This window comes from Carya illinoinensis, chromosome 3 (genome assembly GCF_018687715.1).
Source record: "Carya illinoinensis cultivar Pawnee chromosome 3, C.illinoinensisPawnee_v1, whole genome shotgun sequence".
NCBI lineage: Eukaryota > Viridiplantae > Streptophyta > Magnoliopsida > Fagales > Juglandaceae > Carya > Carya illinoinensis.
Window position 1 is genome coordinate 13985645 of NC_056754.1, and position 23461 is coordinate 14009105.

General features: G+C 40.6%; 1 protein-coding gene and 1 long non-coding RNA gene across 2 annotated transcripts; both read right to left on the reverse strand.

Annotated features, from left to right (window-relative positions):
* Positions 1 to 17295: 17295 nt before the first annotated feature.
* LOC122305723 lies at positions 17296 to 19461 on the reverse strand. Its single transcript, XR_006241214.1, has 5 exons — positions 18542 to 19461; positions 18355 to 18453; positions 18178 to 18256; positions 18014 to 18087; positions 17296 to 17574 (listed from the first exon to the last, which is right to left on the reverse strand). It is a non-coding gene; the product is annotated as an uncharacterized LOC122305723 (long non-coding RNA).
* A 2264-nt stretch (positions 19462 to 21725) lies between these two features.
* LOC122304521 (protein FAR1-RELATED SEQUENCE 5-like) lies at positions 21726 to 23027 on the reverse strand. Its single transcript, XM_043116795.1, has 4 exons — positions 22558 to 23027; positions 22242 to 22435; positions 21979 to 22138; positions 21726 to 21882 (listed from the first exon to the last, which is right to left on the reverse strand). The coding sequence occupies exons 1-4, from the start codon at positions 23025 to 23027 to the stop codon at positions 21726 to 21728; spliced, it is 981 nt and encodes a 326-aa protein (XP_042972729.1).
* Between the last annotated feature and the right edge of the window lie 434 nt (positions 23028 to 23461).

Sequence of the window (23461 nt, forward strand, 5' to 3'; positions counted from 1 at the left end):
GGATAGAGTACACAAACAACCAAAGCTTGGCAATGAGCAAAGGGTGATATCCTTTGACGAGGCGGACAGGGAAGGAATCATATATCCACATGACGATGCTCTGGTGATAACCCTCGTGATAGCTAATTACACAACTAGGCGGGTACTAGTAGACAATGGGAGCTCAACTGATATACTATTCTGGGAGGCGTTTGTCAAAATGGGGATTGATGTTGGAAAACTGAGGCTCTCTCCTACGCCGTTAAAGGGTTTCTTAGGGGATACCATCCAGCCAGTAGGGGCGATCACACTCCTAGTAACTGCAGGCATATGGGTGCGAACATCAACCACAATGACCGACTTCTTAGTAGTGAAAGCTCCTTCCTCCTACAATGCCATACTGGGCAGACTGGCACTCAACCATTTGAGGGCAGTAACGTCCACCTACCACCTCAAGATGAAGTTCCCAACAGATAGCGGCGTGGGAGAGGCGAGAGGCGAGCAAGCCCTGGCCCAAGAATGTTATGTGCATGAATTAAAGGTCAAGAAGGAAGTCTGCACGATTGCAGGGCAGGATGGGGCCTTGCCGCCGCTGCCGCCACCTGTGGCGGTAACTTACGAGAGAGATATAGAAGTCAGGGATGATCGGATTCAACAACATGCGGAAGTCAACAAACCTCTGGAACTCGTGACGTTGAATGCTGGCCACCCCGGGACAACTACCCGAATCTGGACACAAGTCCCACCAACAAATAGAGAAGCCCTAATAAAGTTGTTAATAGAACACAGGGATGTCTTTGCATAGAGCCATGAAGAAATGCCTGGTATAGACAACGACATCATTGAGCGTTGCTTAGGTGTGGACCCGTCACACAAGGCAGTGAGACAAAAGAGGAGATCGTTCAGCATAGAGAAGTATGCTGCCCTTAGAGAAGAAGTTGAAGAATTGCTCGCGGCCGGCTTCATCAGAGAGGCCCATTACCCAGAGTGGTTATCCAACATTGTCATCATGAAAAAGACGAATAGGAAGTGGAGAATGTGTGTAGACTTCACAGATTTAAACAAAACTTGCCCGAAAGATAGCTTCCCCTTACCATGCATCGACGTTATTGTAGATGCTACAGCGGGACATCATATGTTGAGCTTCATGGACGCATATTCGGGTCACAACCAGATATGGATGAACGCGGCAGACGAAGAAAATACATCTTTCATCACAGACTGAGTGCTGTCTTGCTACTAGGTCATGCCCTTTGGATTGAAGATTGCAGGGGCGACCTACCAAAGGCTGGTAAACCGGATGTTCAAAGAACAGATTAGGAAATCTATAGAGGTTTATGTGGATGACCTACTAGTAAAAAGCAAAGAGCTCGCCCAGCACCTTGGGGATTTATGAACGGCGTTTGGAGTCTTACGCCGTTACAAGATGAGGCTGAACCCATCAAAGTGTGCTTTCGGGGTCTAGTCAAGGAGATGCTTGGGCTTCATCATATCAAATAGAGGAATTGAAGCTTCTCTAGATAAGATAGAGGCCCTAATTAATATGAAGCCGCTAAAGAATATGAACGAGACTCAACGACTGGCGGGTAGAGTGGCCACCCTTGGAAGGTTCATAGCCAGATCAACAGACAAGTGCCTCCCCTTTTTCCAAGTATTGCGAAAGGTACATCCTTGGAATGAACAGTGCGACGAAGCGTCCGAAAATTTAAAATAGTATCTGGCCAGTCCACCCCTTTTAAGCGACCATAGAAAGGAGATGTACTCTATGCGTATCTAGCAGTCTCCCCTCACGTTGTATCTGTCGTCCTCGTGAAGGGAGAAGAAGCCGTGCAACATCTGGTATATTATGTGAGTTGAGCACTTAGAGGAGCAGAAGCCAGATACCCTCGAATCGAGTTGTTGGCATTTGCCTTGGTAATGGCGGCTAGGAAGCTCCGTCCTTATTTCCAGGCCCATGCAGTGAAGGTACTGACAGAAGCTCCATTGGCAAAAATACTGAGGAAGCCAGATTGTACATGGAGGCTGATAGGTTGGTCAATCGAGCTAAGTGAGTTCGATATAGAGTACGAGCCAAGGAAAGCCATAAAAGGGCAAGCAATGGCGGATTTTGTAGCAGAATTCTCATATTTTCCCCAAGAATAGGAGATAGAACTGCCAAGAAAGCCCTGGTTATTGTTTATAGACGGGTCATCCTGCCAAATAGGCGGAGGCATGGGAATGCATTTACTGAGCCCCGATGGTCAAGAACGGTATTACATGGTCACACTGGTGTTCAAAGTAATGAACAATGAAGCTATGTATGAAGCATTGATAGCGAGTTTGTCTGTGGCTGCCTAGATAGGGAAAACCGAAGTAGACGCCAGGTTGAATTCACAAGTAGTAGTAAATCAAGTTTTGGGCGTGTATGCTGCAAAGGGCGAAAAGTTGAAGAAATATCTGGCACGAGTTTGGGGAATACACGATCTCTTCTCATACTTTGCTATAACTCAGATACCAAGGGCGGACAATGAGGTCGCTGACAGATTGACACGAGTGGCATCAAGAGGGGAAGAAGTACCCCTACCATGGCCAGTCGAGATAAGGGTCGTTGAGGTCCCGGCTGTGGGAGTCGAAGTAGGAGTTCTGGGGTCAAGTACCCCAGACTGGGCGAGCAGTATAGTAGAGTACTTGGATGGAGGAAAATTGCCGGAAGCAAGAGAAAAGGCAAGAAAGATAAAGAAAATGGCGGTCAGGTTCCTACTCATCGATGGAATCCTTTATAAAAGAGGTTTCTCTGTTCCTTTACTGTAATACATCTCCGCACAAGAAGCACAGTATGTCCTGGCTGAGATTCACGAAGGGATATATGGAAACCATAGTGGGGGAAGAACCTTGGCCAGGAAAGCAGTCTGGGCGGGCTATTACTGGCCTAATGCTCTGAGGGACGCGCGAGAGTTCGCTAAGAGGTGTGCAAATTGCCAGACTTACGCACCTATACCGCATGCCCCTTCGGAGGAATTAGCATCAGTAACAGTACCATAGCCATTCGCCCAGTGGGGGGTAGATCTAGTGGGACCCTTCCCACCAGGAAAAAGTGGTGTTAAATTCATGATAGTCGCCGTTGACTATTTTACAAAATGGACAGAAGCAGAGCCCTTGGCGACAATCACAGGCAAAGTCGTGACAAAGTTCTTGTGGAAAAATGTTGTTTGTAGGTTTGGGATTCCCCACAGTATTGTAACCGATAATGGGCGCCAGTTCGATTCATATCACTACAGATAATGGTGCGAAGAGTTAACGATCAAGACAAAGTACTTCTTCCCAGGCCACCCTCAAGCAAATGGTCAAGCTGAGGCGACCAACAAGGCGTTACTCTCAATCATCAAGAAAAAGGTCGCGGAGAAAAAAGAAGATTGGGCAAACGAGCTGACAGGGGTACTCTGGGCGTACAGAACTACAATAAAAACTCCAACTAGGGAATCCCAATTTACGCTGGCTTACGGATGCGAGGCAGTTACAGCAGCAGAAGTAGGGCTGCTAACTTACAGAACAAGCCATTTCTCGAGTACTTGAAACGACAAAAAAATAGAAGAATACCTCGACTTACTCGAAAAAGAAAAGAGAGATAACCAAGGCTCAAATGCTACAAGAAAAGAGAAAAGCCGCGCAGTACTTCAACAAAAAAGTAAGGCCCAGGACCTTTAAAGTGGGCGACCTAGTTCTGAAAAAGAGTAGGGTAACTACCCAAGGCAAGGGAAAAATGGGACCTCGATGGGAAGGTCCTTATCTAGTAGTAGCCAACAATCGACCTGGATCGTACAGATTGAAAGACAGCGAGGGCAAGGAACTACCGCACCCATGGAACGCAGAGCATTTGAAGAAATTTTATCAATAATTTTTGTAGTACTCTTTGATTTAAAAGTCCCTTATATTTATTTCTGTTTGAATGTTTGAGGCATCACTATTTATGAATATATTCCGTTTCATTCATTAAAAAATTATGTACAAAAGAAAACGTTCCCAGGGGAAAACATAAGCGCTATGAAAAAAGGGCGTGTAGGTCCTCAGACCACGCCGACCCTAAACACCAAAGGCAAGCCTTAGCAGCTTGTGATGCCATGAAAAAATGGTGCGTAAGTTCTCAGACCACACAGACCCTAAATACCAAAGGCAAGCCTTAGCAGCTTGTGGTGCCATGAAAAAAGGGAGTGTAGGTCCTCAAACCAAGCCGACCTTAAACACCAAAAGCAAGCTTTAGCAGCTTGTAGTGCCATGAAAAAAGGGCGCGTAGGTCCTCAGACCACGCCGACCCAAAACACCAAAGGCAAACCTTAGCAGCTTGTGGTGCCATGAAAAAAAGGAGCATAAGTCCTCAGACCACGCCGCCCCTAAATACCAAAAGCAAGCCTCAGCAGCTTATGGTGCCATTAAAAAGATGAGAAGCCAAAAACGCTCAACAAAACAAAACAAAGTCCAAAATTACAAGTATGTGACATATACTAAGAAACAATGTTGTTCTCCACGGTCAAATACAACAAATGGGTTTAACAAAAATGGGAAGGGGCATTCAAGGGGCATCTTCAGGCGGGAAGGCTCGAGGCACGTTAGCAAAAATGTCAGGCATCTCTTTCTGCCCGAACCTGTCAACCACTCGGAGGGAAGCCTCCTCAGGGTAGAATAAATTCTGGTCAAGAATCCTGAGGTTGGCGGCAGGATCAACCAGAAGATGGTCCCTTAACCTCCTAATGCCGTTGTCGTACCCAAAAGTGAAGGCATCATCCCTCGTAGCAGGGACATGGGCCAACTGGTCGCGAAGTCGTGCGACCTCCTCCCGAGCAGCAGTCAGCTCCCCTTCCTTCTCGAACAGACTCCACTGGCTAGCTCCAAAGGCCAAGTTTGCCTCCCGAAGACTCTCCTCGGAGGACCTGCAGCTATCTTGAGAATGGGCCAGGTCTCCACGAAGAGAGGACAGTGCCTCATCACGGGCGGCAAGCGAGAGCTTTCAGTCTTAAGACTCTCCTGAGCCTCCAAAAGTTGCCACCTGGCAGAGTCCCTCTCTGAAAGGAGAATTTATGAGGCAAAGTCGGCATAGGCCTTGGCCTCGTTTGCTAGGCGGGCTGCTTCACACTGCGCGAGGAGTTCAGCCTCGCGTATCTCCAAATCACCCTGCAAAGAGTGGGAGTAGCCCTCAGATTGCTCCAGCAAGATTTTCAGCTCCTCCCTATCCTTAGCCAGAGTAGCCAATTTAACCCTGTCCGTCTGCCAACTCTCCAAGGCACGTTTGGCTATGTAGCAAAGCTGGCGACGCCCCCTGACCTCCTCCTCAAGATGGGCACGGTCGGCAACAATCCATGCCGCTAAGTCATTGATCCCCTGCAAAAAAAAAAAAAAAAAAAAAAAAAAAAAAAAAAAAAACAGGTCACCAAAACAAAAAACAAAAAAATGGGGCAAAGGTATGAAATAAGTGTATACAAGAAAGGTAACAAAATACAATACCTCAAAAAAGTCAAATTTTTAGACGATTTGCCATCTGGGCAGTGACCTCTGCCTGAGAGTGGGCTGATGTCGAAGAACCACTGCCACTAGTATCACCCCTCACGATCTCGCCGGGGGCTAGAAGATTTTCTCCCTCAGACCTCGCAAACGGAGTCATCGTCCTCCCCGATGGGTCAGCCAAGCGTAAGGGGGGCAAAGGAAGTGGTGGTTGAGCCAAGTCGGCTTCACGAAGGCGGGCTTCTTCCTCCAAAAAATTCGCCAACTCCTCCTCAAGGAAGGAGTCAGTATCCCCGCCAACAGAGGAGGCATGGGTAGGAGGAAGAGAAAGTCCAGGCCCATTGCCAATGGGCGAGGGGGTTTTCCCCCTAGATATGGTGTCCGGCAAGCTCTCTGGGGAAGTTGGGCGTGAACCAATCTCACCGCCCGTTTCATTTGGGCGTGGAGGGACGTCCCTTGTGGCGCCTTCCGCCTCATCCACAAGTAAGGCGCCTAGCGTTTCCCTGTGGCGGTCGGGGGGCAAAACAGTGGCCACCTCTGCAGGGGCAGCAGTAGTAGAAAGGGGTGAGCAAGCTCCAACTGAAGTGATTGAGTCAAGATTAAAGGCCGCAACCACTCTGGCGCTTAACTCGAACTAACTCGCCCGCTTGGCCAATACAGGAAACTCAAAGGCAGGGGCAAATGTTGGAGCAGGCTGTTGTGTCCCAGACATGGCCTGGGAGGAGGAAGCCAGGCCGAAAAGGGCCAGGCCGGCTAAACTCTCCACGTCCCTAAGGCTGCGAGAACGTGGCGGCGAAAGGGATGGCGGTGGCAAGGAGGGCCTAGTGGTACTAGGCGGGGTAGAGCCTTGGCTGTGGCCCTCCTCCGAAGATACTGCAAGGACCTCTGGTTGGGCCGACAGGGACTCAGCGGCGGCCAGCTGCAGAGACCCAAAAGAAGGTGTGCCCTCCTGCGGCACCAAGTCTTGGGCGCCCCTTGAGGGCGCCACAATCTCCTGTAGAGCAAAAGAAGGCGGAAAGGGACTTCCAGAGCCAGCTTTCTTTTGGTGACCGCCCGCTTCGTTTTTCTTCTTGGTCCTCTTCTCTCTCTTCTCGGTAGCCACCTTCTTGTCTCCATCATTCTTCTTTTTGCTCCTTTTTTCTCTCTTCTTGGCGGCCTCATCCTCCTCTTCCAAACGCTTCTTCCACTTAGAGGGTTCAAACCTCTCAGTTTTATCAGTGGATTTCGGCAGGGGAGAAGGAATGGTGTCTGTAATAAAAAAGTCGCGCCCTTGAACAAAAGACCGATTGGGGGACTTTAAGAACTGATCAATGTGGGCGGCGGGCAGCAAGTTGTCAGTCCAGAGTGCCTCAGGATTAGCTTTGGCCCAAGAATCAACTATCGCGTTTCGAGCCAATTCACGACGTGACAGGGCCGGCATCTTACGCCATAATTCCTTCTCATCGGGAAAAGGGCGCCAAATCGTTCTAATTGGAAAATCATGGAAAACTTCTTCCATGCCGGGGTATTCCCAATTTTGGCCGGAGACATAGAAGAACCTAGTGGTCCACACCTTGGCATTGGAATAGTGAGTCTCGTACCGGGCCAACGTCTGCCCATCATCTTTTCTACAGAAGCCGAGGACATTGCCCTTGGAAGCTTCCCTCTGGTTATAGAAATACAAAACTTCCAGGCGGTCAGATCAGGGTAAGGGTCCCCGAAAGGCTCCTAGGCCATGCGAAACACAATACAAGCGTAGAGGTACATCCTCAATGCGAAAGGGTGCATTTGAGAGGGAGCAAGGTTGAGGAGATCCAAAAGGTCGCGGAGAGGGCGGCAGAAAGGGAGCCTCAACCCGTGTTGCAAGTGAGAAACAGTGATAGCCACTCTAGGAGCAAAGCCCTCGCTATCACAAACTCCATACTCAGGAAGGCCTAAGACAACAGTCTCAGGAATACGATAGTCCTCCCGAATCGTGGGAAGATTCTTCTCTCGGAGACATGAACGCCACCGATACCTAGCGAAGACTGTGCCCTCAGGAATCGCAAGGGGGCTTTCAGAAACCTCGCCTTCAACATAAGAAGCCATTGAAAAAAGATAGCAAGAAAAGAGCAAGAAGAGGTAGAAAAAGTAACAGGGGAAAGAGTGAAGTGTTGCGCCTCTGGCCGCCCAGAAATCACACCCACAATAGATAGAGACAGTATTTAAGTGGTTCGGCAACTTGCCTACGTCCACTGAAGCAGAAATTCAATTTTTCAATATGTTTTTACAATTTTACAAACACTCATCAATAACTCTCTATCTCTCTCAAATGGCCTCCGTTCTGGGTTTCCCCAGAACCCATTTTCGCCCTCAGCCCTCTGCCCGATCTCTCACCTCAGTGAGGATAATTTTTTCTTCACAACTCATCTCCTTTTATAGGAGAACCCATGGGGGACAAATTGCCACCCTTCTTGACCAAGTGAGTCTCCTTTCGGTGCAGATGAATGTTGGTCAATCTTTGCTGCAGAATTCGGTGGAGTGGGTGGGTGATGGCTGGGTAGGTGGCTGTAAATCCACAACCATTTCACACTTGGGCAATTCACACTTGGGTTGATTTTCAACAATCACCCCCTCCACCCAAGTGTGCCATACCAGGCTGCTTGCAAACTGATTCATTCTTCAAATGATTTCACTCATTCATTGGAATGCTTGTCAGCCATGAGAGATCCGCTATCACATGCATCTGCAGGTACGTCTTTAAATGGATGTCCAGATGCTTCTCCAAATACATCTTCAAATGCATCAGCATCGCCTACACCCACGGAGCTTGTAAGGGATTTTCTTCAGAGGAGATTTACAAGTGCCTAACTGCACAATCTCAACTCTCTAGGATTCTTCTTTCACTCGAGTCCATGAGTCCGCACTCATGTACACCTTGAGCAAACTGAGCTTCACTCGAGCCACAACCGAGCGAACAATCTACCTGGTGCCTTTACAGCTTTCAAACCAGGCTCCATAATCCTACAATCACACCAATCTCCAACTTGGAGACTAGTTCTCAACATGCCGAGCTCTATCTCCAGCATGATCCCTTATTATCTACACAATTTCACAGCTCATGTCTTCAAGTCAGAAGACTAACTAAAGTGATGCATAACTTTAGTTCATCACGTACAGTGCCCTTAATCAACACATCTACATAGGGCAACACATCTCCCACTGCACTGTGAATCAATGGTCTCGCACAGACCTTGACACATATCAGAGAACCTGTTGCTAAGGTCTCCATCTCTGATCCGGGTGACTTACCTCCCATCCTGCTGCTGTCTTCAATCGCATGTACCCGTCTTGTGTGCAGTCTCCGACTTGCATAATCTCCCTTCTTGCAAGATTTTTCTTCATACCGTAGTTCACTACCTTCATTCAGCAGGATACATTTTAAGGTAGTAACCACCATGGAGGTCTGATTGTCTTGGCAGTTCTTTAGGTGTAGATATCCTTGGAACATCTGACGTTTTGTTTCCATCTCTCACACCTGTACTTCATGTCGTGGTCTAGGGAGATTTCTTTAGAAAAGTAAAACTGGGTTTCTTTTACTTTCTCATCTAATTCACACGACAATTAACCCGAGCCAAGACCAATTAATCCTTCGTGACCTTCCAATGCCAAATGCTATTGGGCAACAATAGCAACAATCTACACCTCAATGAAGATCTTCATAGCTTCCGCTATCATGATTCACCATAAAATCATATCCACTCAGAATAAACCAATTCCAAGCATTTCACTTCGGCCCATGTCGAAAATAACCTTGCTGAAAACTATGGTGTAACTTCCACGTTTGGCTCTCCTGGAAGTTCATCAGCCATCGACATGAATTTCCACCACACACTCTGCATTAATGCCAAACCAATGCTCGTGTGCAAACTTGTGGACCTACTAACATTAACACATCCTCTATCATGGCAACTCTGGGAATTAGCGGTATGCCATGAGGATATACATGTCTCTTTTTTCATTAAGAGAGACACAACATTAGCATCAATACCAGTATCTCCATTTACTGACTTGGAGCCATTTGCCTAAACTGCTCCTTGTACTAGCCGTTTCACCAGTCGCTAGTATCACTGTTGACTTCAGAGATTGATTTGCCCTTCAACGCCTTTGAGAAAACACTACTGAATGACTGCTGCCTTCAAACTATCTTTAACAGCATTGTGCACTGCAAGAAATGCAACGCCATGTATTTCTTCAGTCACCATATTCACAGCATCATTCTTAATTTTCCCCTGATTTTAGCAGTCTCTTGTGGCCTGTCTTGCCACAATTTATAGCGAGTCATCTGTTGTCTAGATCTTGGCTTGCCTCTGTCCTTACAATCAACATTCAGGACCAACAACTCGAGATCTTGCCAGAATCTCTTCTGCGCACCTCCTCATCTAGGATAAGATCTCTTACATTGAGAAACTTCAACTTTGACTTCTCTGCAGAATTACTCATAGCCATTCTCATGACCTCGCAACCTTTTGACCACAACGCCAAATGCTATTGGACAACAATAGTACCTTCTGCCTTATCTGAAATTGAACCGTTTCTCCACCTCAAATTTGACAAGATTTGAAGCCTTACTTCCTAACATTGCTTTAATGAATTTACTGTAGAAATGAATAGTAACTCACTAAGTCAGTTCCCAGGAAAGATTGGAGGGTCACATTGGACACACTTAAAATTTTCAATCTCCTAGACAGAACCTCCTTAGACTGTACGTATCCACACTACCACACCAAAGTTTCATCTGCACTTTGTTATTTGCAACTGGCTTTTCAAAGAAAGCCACAATGAGATCCGATGCGGTTCTTCTCTTAATAACAATATGCTCCATGAGTTGTATGACTGCCAAAACCTGCTGATATAACAAGTTAATCAGCATCGTCCAATGATCTGAAATTTGCTCCATCAACTTTCACGATCCCAACTGGCTTAAATCAAGCCCAAAACCAATGAGTCTGGCACGACTCCAACTGGTTGCCATCAAGCCAAAAGCAATTGAGTCCGTCACGACTCCAACTTGCTACGATCAAGCCCAAAACAAATGAGTCCGTCACGACTCCAACTGGCTACGATCAAGCCCACAGCAAATGAGTCTGTCATGACTCTAACTGGCTACGATCAAGCCCACAGCAAATGAGTCCGTCACGACTCCAACTGGCTATGATCAAGCCCACAACTGATCTGCAACACGTGGACGTTTCAGATCAAATGTACCGATGGCAAATCTCAACATTCCCACCGTACAGATGAGTCTAGAATGATCCAAATAGTTTGTCATCACTATTTGATCATCACGATTGAACTCCAACTGGCGTTGATCTAGCCCAAAATGATCTCCAACACCTCGACAGTTCAAATCGACAGTACCGATGGCGAATCTCCACATTCCTACCTTACAGATGAGTTTGAAATGATCCAAATAGTTTGTTAGCACTATTTGATCATCACAATTGAACTCCAACCGGCGTAGATCTAGCCCAAATGATCTGCAACACCTCGACAGTTCAGATCGACAGTACCGATGGTGAATCTCCACATTCCCACCGTACAGATGAGTCCAGAATGATCCAAATAGTTTGTCATCACCATTTGATCATCGCAATTAGACTCCAACTGGTGCAGATCTAGCCCAAAATGATCTGCAACATATCGACAGTTCAGATCGATAGTACCGGTGGTGAATCTCGATATTCCCACCATACGGATGAGTCCAGAATGATCCAAATAGTTGGAAAGCACTATTTTATCGTTGAAATCGGACTCCGAATGGCTTAGAACTAGCCCAAAATCGATCTGCGACTTTTCGACGGTTCATATCAGTCTTCTGCTACAGTGGCGCGTGGGAGCGCGTGCCTGAGCGTGGGAGCACGTGGGAGAGTGTGTTCCACGCGTCTTCTTCCTCCAGACGCGAGTGGGGGCGCGTGGGCGCGTGTTTCCCACTCGTCTTCTTCCTCTGACGCGATTTAGGCGCGTCTGTGCACTCTCCAACTTCTAGGAGCACGTACGGGCTCCTCCGGCATCCGTTTTCGACGCCGTTTGCGGCTACGGATCCGTCTTGATGAGAGAAACATTGTGGTGTGATCAAAAGTTGATTTTGATCAACTGTAATTTTTTGGGTAGCACGAACCGAAGCTCTGATACCATTTGTTGCACTTCCGGCCGCCCAGAAATCACACCCACAATAGATAGAGACAGTATTTAAGTGGTTCGGCAACTTGCCTACGTCCACTGAAGCAGAAATTCAATTTTTCAATATGTTTGTACAATTTTACAAACACTCATCAATAACTCTCTATCTCTCTCAAATGGCCTCCGTTCTGGGTTTCCCCAGAACCCATTTTCGCCCTCAGCCCTCTGCCCGATCTCTCACCTCAGTGAGGATAATTTTTTCTTCACAACTCATCTCCTTTTAAAGGAGAACCCATGGGTGACAAATTGCCACCCTTCTTGACCAAGTGAGTCTCCTTTCGGTGCAGATGAATGTTGGTCAATCTTTGCTGCAGAATTCGGTGGAGTGGGTGGGTGATGGCTGGGTAGGTGGCTGTAAATCCACAACCATTTCACACTTGGGCAATTCACACTTGGGTTGATTTTCAACATGAAGAGGCAAAGAACGTAACAGGAGAAGGAATGAGAGACAGGTAAAAGAATGAAGTTTTGAAGAGTAGTGAAATGCGAAAGGCCAAACGGAAAGAAAAAGTAACTGCGCAAGAAGACTAACCGGCACAGGTAAACAGTCTGTCTTCTCTGCCACAATAGCAAGAAATGATATCAAATCTATGGTTCTTCGTAGCCAAATCTTTATGGGGGGAAGGAAATGACATAAAACGTCTAGAGGGTGTAACGGGCCAGAAAATGCAAAAAGGCCGTGGGTTGTTTGGACCCGTGACCATGTCTACATAATTTCCAAATACCCAAGCCCATGTAGTCACACACAGCACTTTCACAAGCTACAAGATTGGTCGAAAATAAATTCCATCTGCCAGAAGGCGAATAGAATTGACAGGATAGATGGATGGACCATTCCAACCAGGGGGTCTTGGAGCACATAAAAAGGGCCCATAATACATTAAACACCAAGAAGCCCAGAGTTTGGGCCCAGCATGAGCCCAAAAGTCACAAAGGGATGGATAAAAGGAATTCAAAAAGAGACATACATGGTGTCACCTTTAACGGAAGGATAAAAACAGCAAGAAGTGATAGGGTTATTCAAAATCCTATGTCTTGATCTGTGCCGATAAATCCTGTATAAGATATGTACGGCAAACGAACCTATATATACAGGTAATCTTTAAGGTTTAAAGGCGAAATTTTTTCTAAATTGACTTTGGCCTTGGAGTGTTTACAGGAGGAGCCCCCCTCGAGTTTCCACAAAGAAGAATGGCTGAGCTGTGGGAGATTGGAAGTGAGACACGTCCCGAACAGTTGACGTCCATAGTTAGTGGTTTATTCCAGAGTGGCGCTTTTTCTTTTCCGTATGAAAGTATTGTGTGGCTTTTTAGAAAAAAAAGAAAAGAAAAGAAAAGGCAAAGTGAGTAGATACTTCTTGAGAATTGTCTAGATAAAAGAGAAGTGTTTTCACTAGTGGAGATTTGGACTCAACTATTTATATAGAGTTGGTTCAAGTTATATAACAATCAGTTGGGTTGTTGTATCATAAAAGAGTGTCAAGAGGAGTTCTGCTGTATCTGTTAATTTGAAACTTTATATACTACAGATGACTTGAATCTCCTTATAAAAAGTGAGATTTTCATGTCCTAATCAAAACTGATTTCGTTTAAATGTTAATTTTATTGTAATTTTTATTATATTATTGTGTATTTTCACCAACAGTTAAGATTAAGGAATACTGAAATGAAGGTGTGTAATAATCCTAAGGGAGGGAGAACACTACTTCATTCCTAGCAATGCTGCAGACGATGATCATGATGCTCCTTAACGCATAGAATTTTGTTACGTACAAACGAATTTGTTTATCAATCTGCGTACCAATACTGCTGCATTCATATTCAAATTTTAAATTGGCATTATTTTCAATAAAATTTATTTTTTGACTAATCACATTAAATAGATACACGTATTGGTATGCATAATCGCTTACAACTAGATTTTTCCTAACTGATATTGTTGTGGTGCTGCTGCCCATGCTAAGAGCCAACACCAGTTTATACTAGCACCAAAAATCTTAGCTTTAGACCCCGGATTAATTGTTTTATGGTTCTCGATCGACTCCTCGTGCCATTATTATCCAGGCTTTGTGTGACTACTCATTCTCCTTCCCTCCCTTCACTAGTATTTCTTTTCAGTATGATCATTTGAACCAAATAAGACAAGTCATGGAGAATTAGTTCTATTTGATGATGAGATGAATAACAAAAAATTAAAATTTCTTACTATTTTCTTCTCAAACATATAACACTTTTTCATTTCAAATTTTTAATTTTTTTTATCTAATTATAATCAAATCATTATAATTTTTACGAACTTCAAAATAATATATATAGATTATAAATAAAATCAAAATATGAAAAAATTGGTTTAAAAATATTTTCAATGCATTTAAAAAAATGTCATATATGTATTTTAAAAGATAAACAATAAAACGAACTTGCTTATATGGTAAAAATTAAAATAAAAGAGAATAAGAAAATAAATAAAATATAAATAATAAAAAATTTTATATGATGAACAATACCAAGTTACTGTAGTTAATTGTATTTTATAATTCTTTTTACATCATTTAATAAAACTCCTTTTTAGAATAATTCTAAGTTTTTACGGATGAACAATATTCATTATGTATAGCGGATTAGGAAAATGAATCTCGCTGGGATCCTGCTGGAACTTTTCGCTCCATTTTTTTTAGTGGTTAAGAAATTATTATTTAATAATATTATAATTTTTTTTTATTTTTATAAAATTTTAAAAGTATTCAAAAAATGATATAAAATATTATTATTATATATATATAAAACGTTTAGCGGAGCCCCAGCGGTGGGCAATATAGCACGTCTCTAACGGATTATTATAATTAATTATATTTTACAATTCCTTTTATATAGTTAAATTAAACTATTTTTTAAAATAATTCTTCAAATAATTTATATGTTTTATATAGTACAAAAGTGGTGCTCCACTTTGCCGGTTTGCCCCCATAATATCTTCCAATAGATATCAGGGGTTTTGCTACATAATCTCTCAACACTTTAATACTTTACTTTTTTTTTAATTTTTATTATTTTATTTTTTATCAAATATTTAATATATAAATAATAAATAAAATAATTAAATTAATTAAAAAAATAAATTCAAAAAAAATATTAATAAAAAAAAAAATAAGATATTGGAATGTTGAAAAATTGTATAGATTTTTCGGATTTCAGTGTCCGAAAAAGCGCAAGCCATGACCAGACTAGTCAGACTAGTACAAATAAAAAGACAACTTTATTAAAGAGAAATGCTACTAACGTATGGGTTTACGAGGGGATTACCGACAGTTTTGTTTTAGGAAAAATCTATTTGTCATCCTCACACTTCATACACTATATTTATTTTAATTTTTTTTTATTTTTTCTATAATAAATATGTAGTTTGTGGATGATAAATAAAATAATTTAATTAGTTTAATAAGAATAAAATAAAATAAAAAATAAAAAAAATAAAAAATAATATTTTAATATATAAAGTGTGTGGTGTAGGATGATGTGTAGCATTTCTCTTTGTTTTAATGATTAATTTAGGTTCCAATTTGTAAATAAATTTGGTTTGGACACTGTTTCTTAAAGAAATTTATGGATATAATTTTATATCTTAAAATCATTTTAAAGAGAAAAATTTATTACAATTTTATAAACATGCTCGTGACTTTATTTAGAGATAATGTGATATTTATTCCTCACTACTCTCTTATGATTTGTATGATTTAATATATTTTATTATTTTAAAATTTTAAAATTTAATCTAATTTTATTTATTTTTATTAATTTTTAATTTCATTATTATTATTTAAATTTTATTTTAAATTTGAAAAAACTAAAGATCTAAATTTCATCAGTACTATTTGAAAATAAAGATCAAGTTTTTTTTTTAAGACGCTAAAAATAAAAAGGATAAGTTGATGAAGAATGTCAAATCGAAAAATATGCACACGTTGAACCGAAAAAAGGGGGGGAGGAGGGGGGGGCAATTCAATATTCAAAAAGGGTAATGATACCCTTGCGGTTGATTTACTACTCCTTTACCACTTATCCTACGTAGACCATTTTATCATTTTCTTTACTAAAACTGAAACCTTCTATCTCATTTAGTCTGAAACTTCTGTCATATGATGTGATTTTTTTGTCATGATGTATTTTCCGTAAATTGTGCCCCTCTCGATTTTTGAATCACCATTTCAGGCTTCATCTTCACGATTTTCATTTTAAAATTTAAAAACTCTCATATCTCATACTAGCAAGAATCGTTCATCCCAGAACTGTCGAATTCGTTCCTCTCAGAACTACCGATAGTGATGAACGACGCCGTTGAATGTGAGATACATGTCCCCATTCCCACTCCCAAAACCAATATCTCATACTAACTCTCTCTCTCTCTCTCTCTCTCTCTCTCTCTGTGACAAGAGCCCTGGTGTCACTCCCAAGCCGGTCGCTCCTCCACCGTTCAACAGCGCCTTCGAAGGTGAGGTTACCATCTAACTCTCCTCTCTCCTTCTTCTCTCTCACTGTCTAACTCTCTATGGGTTTTATCTGTCTATGGTTTCGGTGGTTTGAGAGATTTAGGCGAAATCACACTGAGTTTGCCGCCTCACCACATAGTTGACCACCCTTCTGAGACACCAGATAAGCCCCAAAATTTTCCTCTACGATTTTTCTTCTAGGATGATTACTTGATTGTTGTATACTATATTTTATTAAAGTTAATGAAAAATCATTTTTATTGTTCTAAAATATTGATAAATATTTATATATGTGCACAGGTGGTTGAGGTGAATGGAACACAATCAGATAGCTTCCCTGGGGCACAATTGGACCTATACGGAGTTGTGGTTAGCGATATCGATGTAGATCGGAATGAGGACTGAAAATTATCGTCTTCCAGGGGGCAGCCACCATTTTATATGTGAAATTTTTTATTGATTGGGAGAAGTAATTCCTTTTGGTTGACTTGGTGGATATGTACAAAAAATTCTAAACTTGAGTAATATTCTGGAGGAAAGTAAACTTCTTAACGTGCCTTTGTATTTGACACATTATGGTGGAGTACTTGACAATATTCACTTGGAAGCACATGCCTCAAAATTTCATCTTCATCTTCCTTTAGGCTTCCTCAATTATTCTGTTTTTAACAGCAATGTTTTCCAATTTCACCCATGTCAATTGCTTGGAAGTTATAAAATGTGGGTTGTGAATATTCCACGTTGTGAAGCAAGATTTTTTATTTTTATTTTTAGTTTTTGGTTCAGGAGAAGGGAGAATCCCAGAGGAGGAGAAAAAGATGGGAAGTGTAAAGAATCCAGAAATATTCGCAACCAAATTAGGCAACATGTGCTATATATGATGATACGATGTGATCAGAATTCTTTTGTCATACGAAGTGCTATACGATGTGAATTGAATTCTTTTGTCATCAAAAGAACAATAAAGATAAAAAAAAATTAAAAAAAAATCAAGATTTGACCATCCAAGATAGTGGGTGGCTAACGACCAGAATATTTCACGTTGTTCACACCTCAAGAACCTAGAATGCACATGCAGCAAGCTGTTCTCCAAAACCAGTAATTCATATTCAGAAGATTTTGGACTAAATCATTTCATAATTTTATGGGTAGCATAATAAATTTCTTTTGGGTGAGTACATGCACTATTGCATATCATGCAATGCAATCATATGCAGATAACATCAGCAATAATATATAATTGTTAGTATAACATTATCAACATTAAAAGCATAGTTACAAAATGGTTAATTTTTCAAGTGATTGGTTATACTCAAATTTTCACTAAATTGTTACAAATACTCAAAATAATTTGGAGTCCCAGACTCCCAAAATCAACACTCTAGCTTTGCCTTGTCAAAGTTCCTTTCCTTTAGCTGCTTTCATCTCCCAATTAACTAAAACATATACACAAAATTGCAAAATCACAACACTCTCATCATGCAATATCTCATCCTGTAGTAAACAGAAAAAAGAAAAAATTCAAAAACAATCACTTGGCTTTTTAAAGCTCCTCAAATTTTACAATCCAAATTCATGAATTTGGTACCCATTTTTTAAAAATTACCAAAACTACTATCATTCTTCCAATTAATAATAAAAGAATGCAAAACCTATCGTGATAGCAAAATTGCGAAGCAAGAGATATCATGATATGTCTCAAAGTTGAAATGATGGTTGTACCTACCAAGTTTAAAAGCAAGCCTTTAATCATTCTTTCTTATGCAAAATTTCCCACAATTCAACAAATGAGCACAAAACTGCCACTGTGCAATTCATCACTATCCTTGACAAAACTCAACAAATTTACGCTATCAAACATTTTAATATATATACCTTGTATCTTATACTTAGTCTGCCATATTAGGGCTTGGCCAATATAGCTAAAGAATTGATCTACAATCCCAAACCTGCATTAGTTATATGGTTAAACCAATGAATTTATTATTTTGGATAATATTTAAATTTAGCATAAATAAGTGTTATGATATAATACGTACGGATATCGACGTCTACATCTTGATATGTAGGAGTACAATAAGAGATATCATCGTCTAAAAGTTGAAAAGATGGTTGTACCTACCAAGAATATAGAAGAAATCCACAATTAATATCGTCAAAGAATCACCTTATATAAACAATACTTGCAAACAATACCACAGTCGATTGAGCAGTACCACAGTCGATTGAGCAGTCGAGGCTATAGGAAAGTCACGCTCCGCCAAGCTAGGTGAGCCAAAATCTCCTACAACTGTTCTATTTATGCGCCTATTCTACTGTTCATAATTTCAAGATGTATAGTTAATATCAATAGGTTACAAAATTAAATTTAAAAATACGAAATACCTAAACTACCTGACTTACCTGAGCTCGTTGAGTCTTCCTTGCTTTCAACCTATTCACTGCCTTCTCAGCCTTGGACTGTTTCCTCTTAGAAATTGACCTACCTTTACTACGTGCAGCTGCTTGACTTTTTAATTTATCAGACCCTTTTGTCACCCTTAATGACTCCATTGAATGATTATCACACACTGGCTGGACGTCAACCCACTCTAACTTCAACTTACTTAACTGAGTCATTAACTTTGCAAACGTGTAATGTCGTTTCATGTCCTTCCTCCACCTATCAAGAAAGTATTTTGCAGGTAGCTCTTCTTTGTTATGGAGTGTCAACACACGGATGACATGTCTACACAAAATTCCCTTAAAAGCAAATAACTGACATGTGCAACTCGCTTCACACTCTTCCTCGTTAAACTCAACAACATATTTTGTACTTTTCCTAAACCCATCCATACCTTGGATCTCGTCGGCCACATGATATGTAAACATCCCTCTTTCACTTCGAATCATTTATGCGCAACAATAAATCAACCCTCTTAACTCTTCTTGAACTTCTTTAAAATTTACATTTGTATACACTGCTTGGAACTGCCACTCAATGCCATAAAAAGTTATGCACGGAATTTGTGTGTGGAATGAGTTGAAGTCAGCTGCAAGCTCATTTTCAATCTTGCGCCTAAGTGCATTATCATACTGATCTACAAACTGTTTTAGTGTTGTCTTTGAATTTAAATAATCATCAAAGAACGCATTCATCCCCTTGCTTCTTTGGGTACTTGACATTCCTGCCCAAAATTTGTTCCTCACATACGCTGGCTGTTGCGACTAAACTTTGACTCAAATTAATGAATCAAAAATCTAGTGCAGTTTTACCTGCAAGTATACAGGCGTTGTAGTATCTTACAGGATCGAATCCACAGGGAAAGTTGCTTAAAATTAAACTTGTTAAAAAAATGTGAAAAACTTCACAAAGAGAAAACAATAGGATGATATGTACAATGGATGGAAGAGGTTACTAGTCATGGACTAGATTCATATTTTTAGATGTTTGATTGTCGGATTGAAATGTAAATGACTAACAAATTAATTAAAATGCAATGCAAAAAGATAATCGAAATTGAAATTGGAGTGTCTAAAAAGAAAACAAATTAACGAACACTTGGGTTGGGTTTGAGACTTTCTTTATTTTGGATTCTAGATAATTTTCTCGATTAACAACCCAATCAAGGCATTGATAATCGGAAGATAAAAAGGTTAAGCTCAAGTTTTGCAATATTTTCCTAAGGGATTTTCTATTTTACTAGCCGAACACACATTAACAAACAAACGAGAGAAGCCTTGATAATATTCAAGCTTTTGTTGTGCCTTACGTCAACAACAAAACAAGAGCAAGAGCTTCAAACTATTTTCTATTTAAATCCAACTAATAGTTTAGTGAAATCAACATTATCAACAAAATATTGCACTATACTAGAACCTAAAATAAATTAAGTCTCATTCCACAACCCAAGTTTCTAAAATTAGCTACACATGATATTTCTAACAATAAAAATAAATCTAAGTTGAGTTATGATGAAATATAAGAACAAGAGAAATCTAAAATAAAAGATGCCGAATCGGTTCTGCTCTGGAAATGAAAAATAAAAAGACTAAGGAAATAGCAGAAAAATAAATGAAGAAGAAGGGAAGAAGGCTGTCGATCTAACCAGCCGACCTGCTTCTAAACTAACAAACGAAAAAAAAATAATAATAAACAAGCTGTCCATTGTTCTGTTCGGAAAGAAAAGAAAATAAATTCAAGCTACTCCACTGCAAGGTCTAAACGAAAGGAGAAGAAAAGAAACAGCTTGCGCCCAGCTGAACGAAAAGCAAGAATGAATTAAAAACAACACCACTCTACTGCTGCTCGAACGAAAATGAAAAGGAGAAAAATCCAGTGCCCAAAACCACCCGGCTATCTACTAAACGAAAAAGAAAGAAAATGAATATCCCCCTCTAGCTACACGAAAACAAGAACTTCCTAAACTAAACTCCCCTACTGCTATCCCCAAGGACTCCACCACCAGCTACACGAAAAACCCCTCCTACAAATAAGTCTTCCTCCGGTCTCAAAGTAAAGCAAGAAGTCCCCATGAGAGCAAAGCAAGCCCCCACCAAATACCACCAGCCGTCCCTCTCCACTCAAACGAAAAAGAATTCATTCTGCTGTCCTCTCTCCACTCCACTCCAACGAAAAGGATAGGGAAGCATCTCACGGGACCACTCTCTCCACTCAAGCCCCTCCGTCCCTCCGTATGAAACCAAAACAAAAAAAAAAAAAAGAATCAAATAACACCAGCCGCCCCTCTCTCCACTAAACGAAAAAGTAAGGAAAGCAAAATCGTTCCGGAAGCCCTCTCTCCACTCAAGCCCCCCACCTCCACAAAAAAAAGTAAAAGCTAACATAGCACTCCAGCCGTGGCCCCTGCATGTCCGAATGATGTCTGAATTGCTGTCATGCATGTGTGGTTTGTTGAGTTGCTTCGTGTGAGTCCCATGCATGGTGTGAGTGCTGCAGCAGCTGCATGTGCATGGTCTGTCCAGGTGTGCATCGTGTGAGTGCTGCAGAATGATGTTTTGTTGAGTGCTGCATGTGAGCTGGTGTGAGTGGTCCGTGTGTCTGGGTGTGAAGCTGTCCGAATGAATCTGCCAGCTGTGTTGAGTGAGCTGCTGCTTTTATGTGTATTGCATCTCTGCAGGTGTCATTTCTTTTGCTGTCCATTCTGCATGTGAGCTGGTGAAACCAGCTTGTCCAGTTTCCCTAGCTCGAGAGGCAGTGGCCCATGGAGAGATACCCCCTTTAAATGAATTTTGACCCAAGAGCACGAATTGCAATCTTGACATGTTGCAGATTTCATTTGGTATGGTGCCGTTAAGATTTTTGCACCTGAGGATTGATATCGGAATTTTATTTGATCATGTGAATTTTATTTGAACTGAAAATAAAAATAACACTCAAAAATAAATTAAAAGAAAAATAGATTATCACAAATATGTTATATATGTGAGGCAATATTGCCCAATTACATCATAGTTGTAAAATTAAGCATAAACATGATATTAATCTATTAAAAATCACAACTCGTATTTATGTTTATTAACCATTTTTCCATCTAAAACCAATAATAATGTCATGAAGAATTTAAAATACATTGGTTTTAAATAGCTAAAACATGCAATATTTCAGTTCAATCACTAGCACCCAAAGATGACGCTTAGAATATAGCCATTCAAGCCAAGGATTATCATGTAGATCAAAATTATCAAGAAATTGTAGCCAACAGCACTCAAATTCATCAGGAGTCAATGTGTCATAAACACACCTATATGAAAAATTCAAATAAAAAATATTATTTTCCATAATAATTGAAAGAGATAACACAACATTCATTCAAGAACTAATCGTGGAAAATAAATACCTGTGTAGCTGACTTTTGATGCCATCATATTGACTGTGTGATCTAAATTTCTCGGGAACTTTTTTCATTATATGCCACAAGCAAAACCGGTGTCGAGATTTAGGGAACACCTTAGCAATTGCATTTCGCATAGCTTTATCTTGGTCTGTTATAATGGCTTCTGGAGCGCAACCATTCATACACTTAAGCCACGACTCAAATAACCATACAAATGTATGTGTCCTCCCCAGAAATCAAACCACATCCAAAAAGAATTGACTGACCATGATGATTAACGTCCACAAAAGGAGCGAATGGCATTTTGTATGCATTGGTCAAGTACGCCGTATCGAAAGTTATAACATCACCAAACGACTTGTATGCAGCTCTACTACGTACGTGCATCCACCCAAAATACATTGCGTAGTCTGGTTTCATTGTCAACGTCCATGACATAATAGAAACCATCATTTTGTGCCTGCATACGAGCAAAGTAGTTAGTTTTGTAATGCTTCGGCTCCTCCTAACCCAAGCCAAAGTAATCTAACCTCACGTATGTAATTACGTGCATTTCTTTCTCCAAACGTCAAATTCTCATACCCTCCTGCCTCAACGACGCAAGAATTGTAGTTCTTGCTCAATTGAATGCCGGCCATATCATTGTATTCTAATCTTCTCTTCATTGGCTCATCCAATCTCTTATGACATCTAATATATCTTGCTTTTCCAGGACTGAGAGCATGAGTGTGCTCAAGGACAACATGGGTCAAGCAAAATTCACCTTCAGAATCCAATATCGCATTGATCTTTGCTTTACATCCATTGTGTTCCATCGGTCTCGGTTTAAGAATATTCGACGATGTGCTCGTAGAAGTGCCTTGACGGACACAAGCAAGGGTGAAATATCTTACTTTTCCATTATCTCCGACTTTGGAACTTCGCTTTGTCACTCCGAAACCAACTTGTTTTGCATACTTAGTATAGTATGCCCTTACTTTCTCAACTGAGGAAAATGACATTCCCTCTTTTGACTCTTCAACAAGATCCTTATCACCAACATTTGGTTCCATCTACACAGTCATTAAGACATTCAATGCATTTTTTTTTATATATCATTATTGAACTTCATAACAACAAAATTTTCAGTTATAAATTTATCATTTGCATTTTTTTTTTATTGATTGATCAAAAAGAAAACATCTCTTATGTTATAAATTTAATTCATTCTCAGAATTAAAATGACAATGTTAAAGTGATAAAGGATTTGTTTAATAATTAGACTCAACATCTCAAGATTTTAATAATATCAATAGTTTAACCTTTAAAATTATTATTTGTTAAAAAATTATCTTTATCTTGAAAACTATTTCAAATGTAAAGTATTTTTTTTTTATTAAATTTAAATTTTCCAACTAAAAAAATTAAAATAGGTTGTGCTTGCAACAATTAAGCCTAATTTATTCAAATTAATTATTGATAATAAGTTTGCTTGCCACAGATTAGT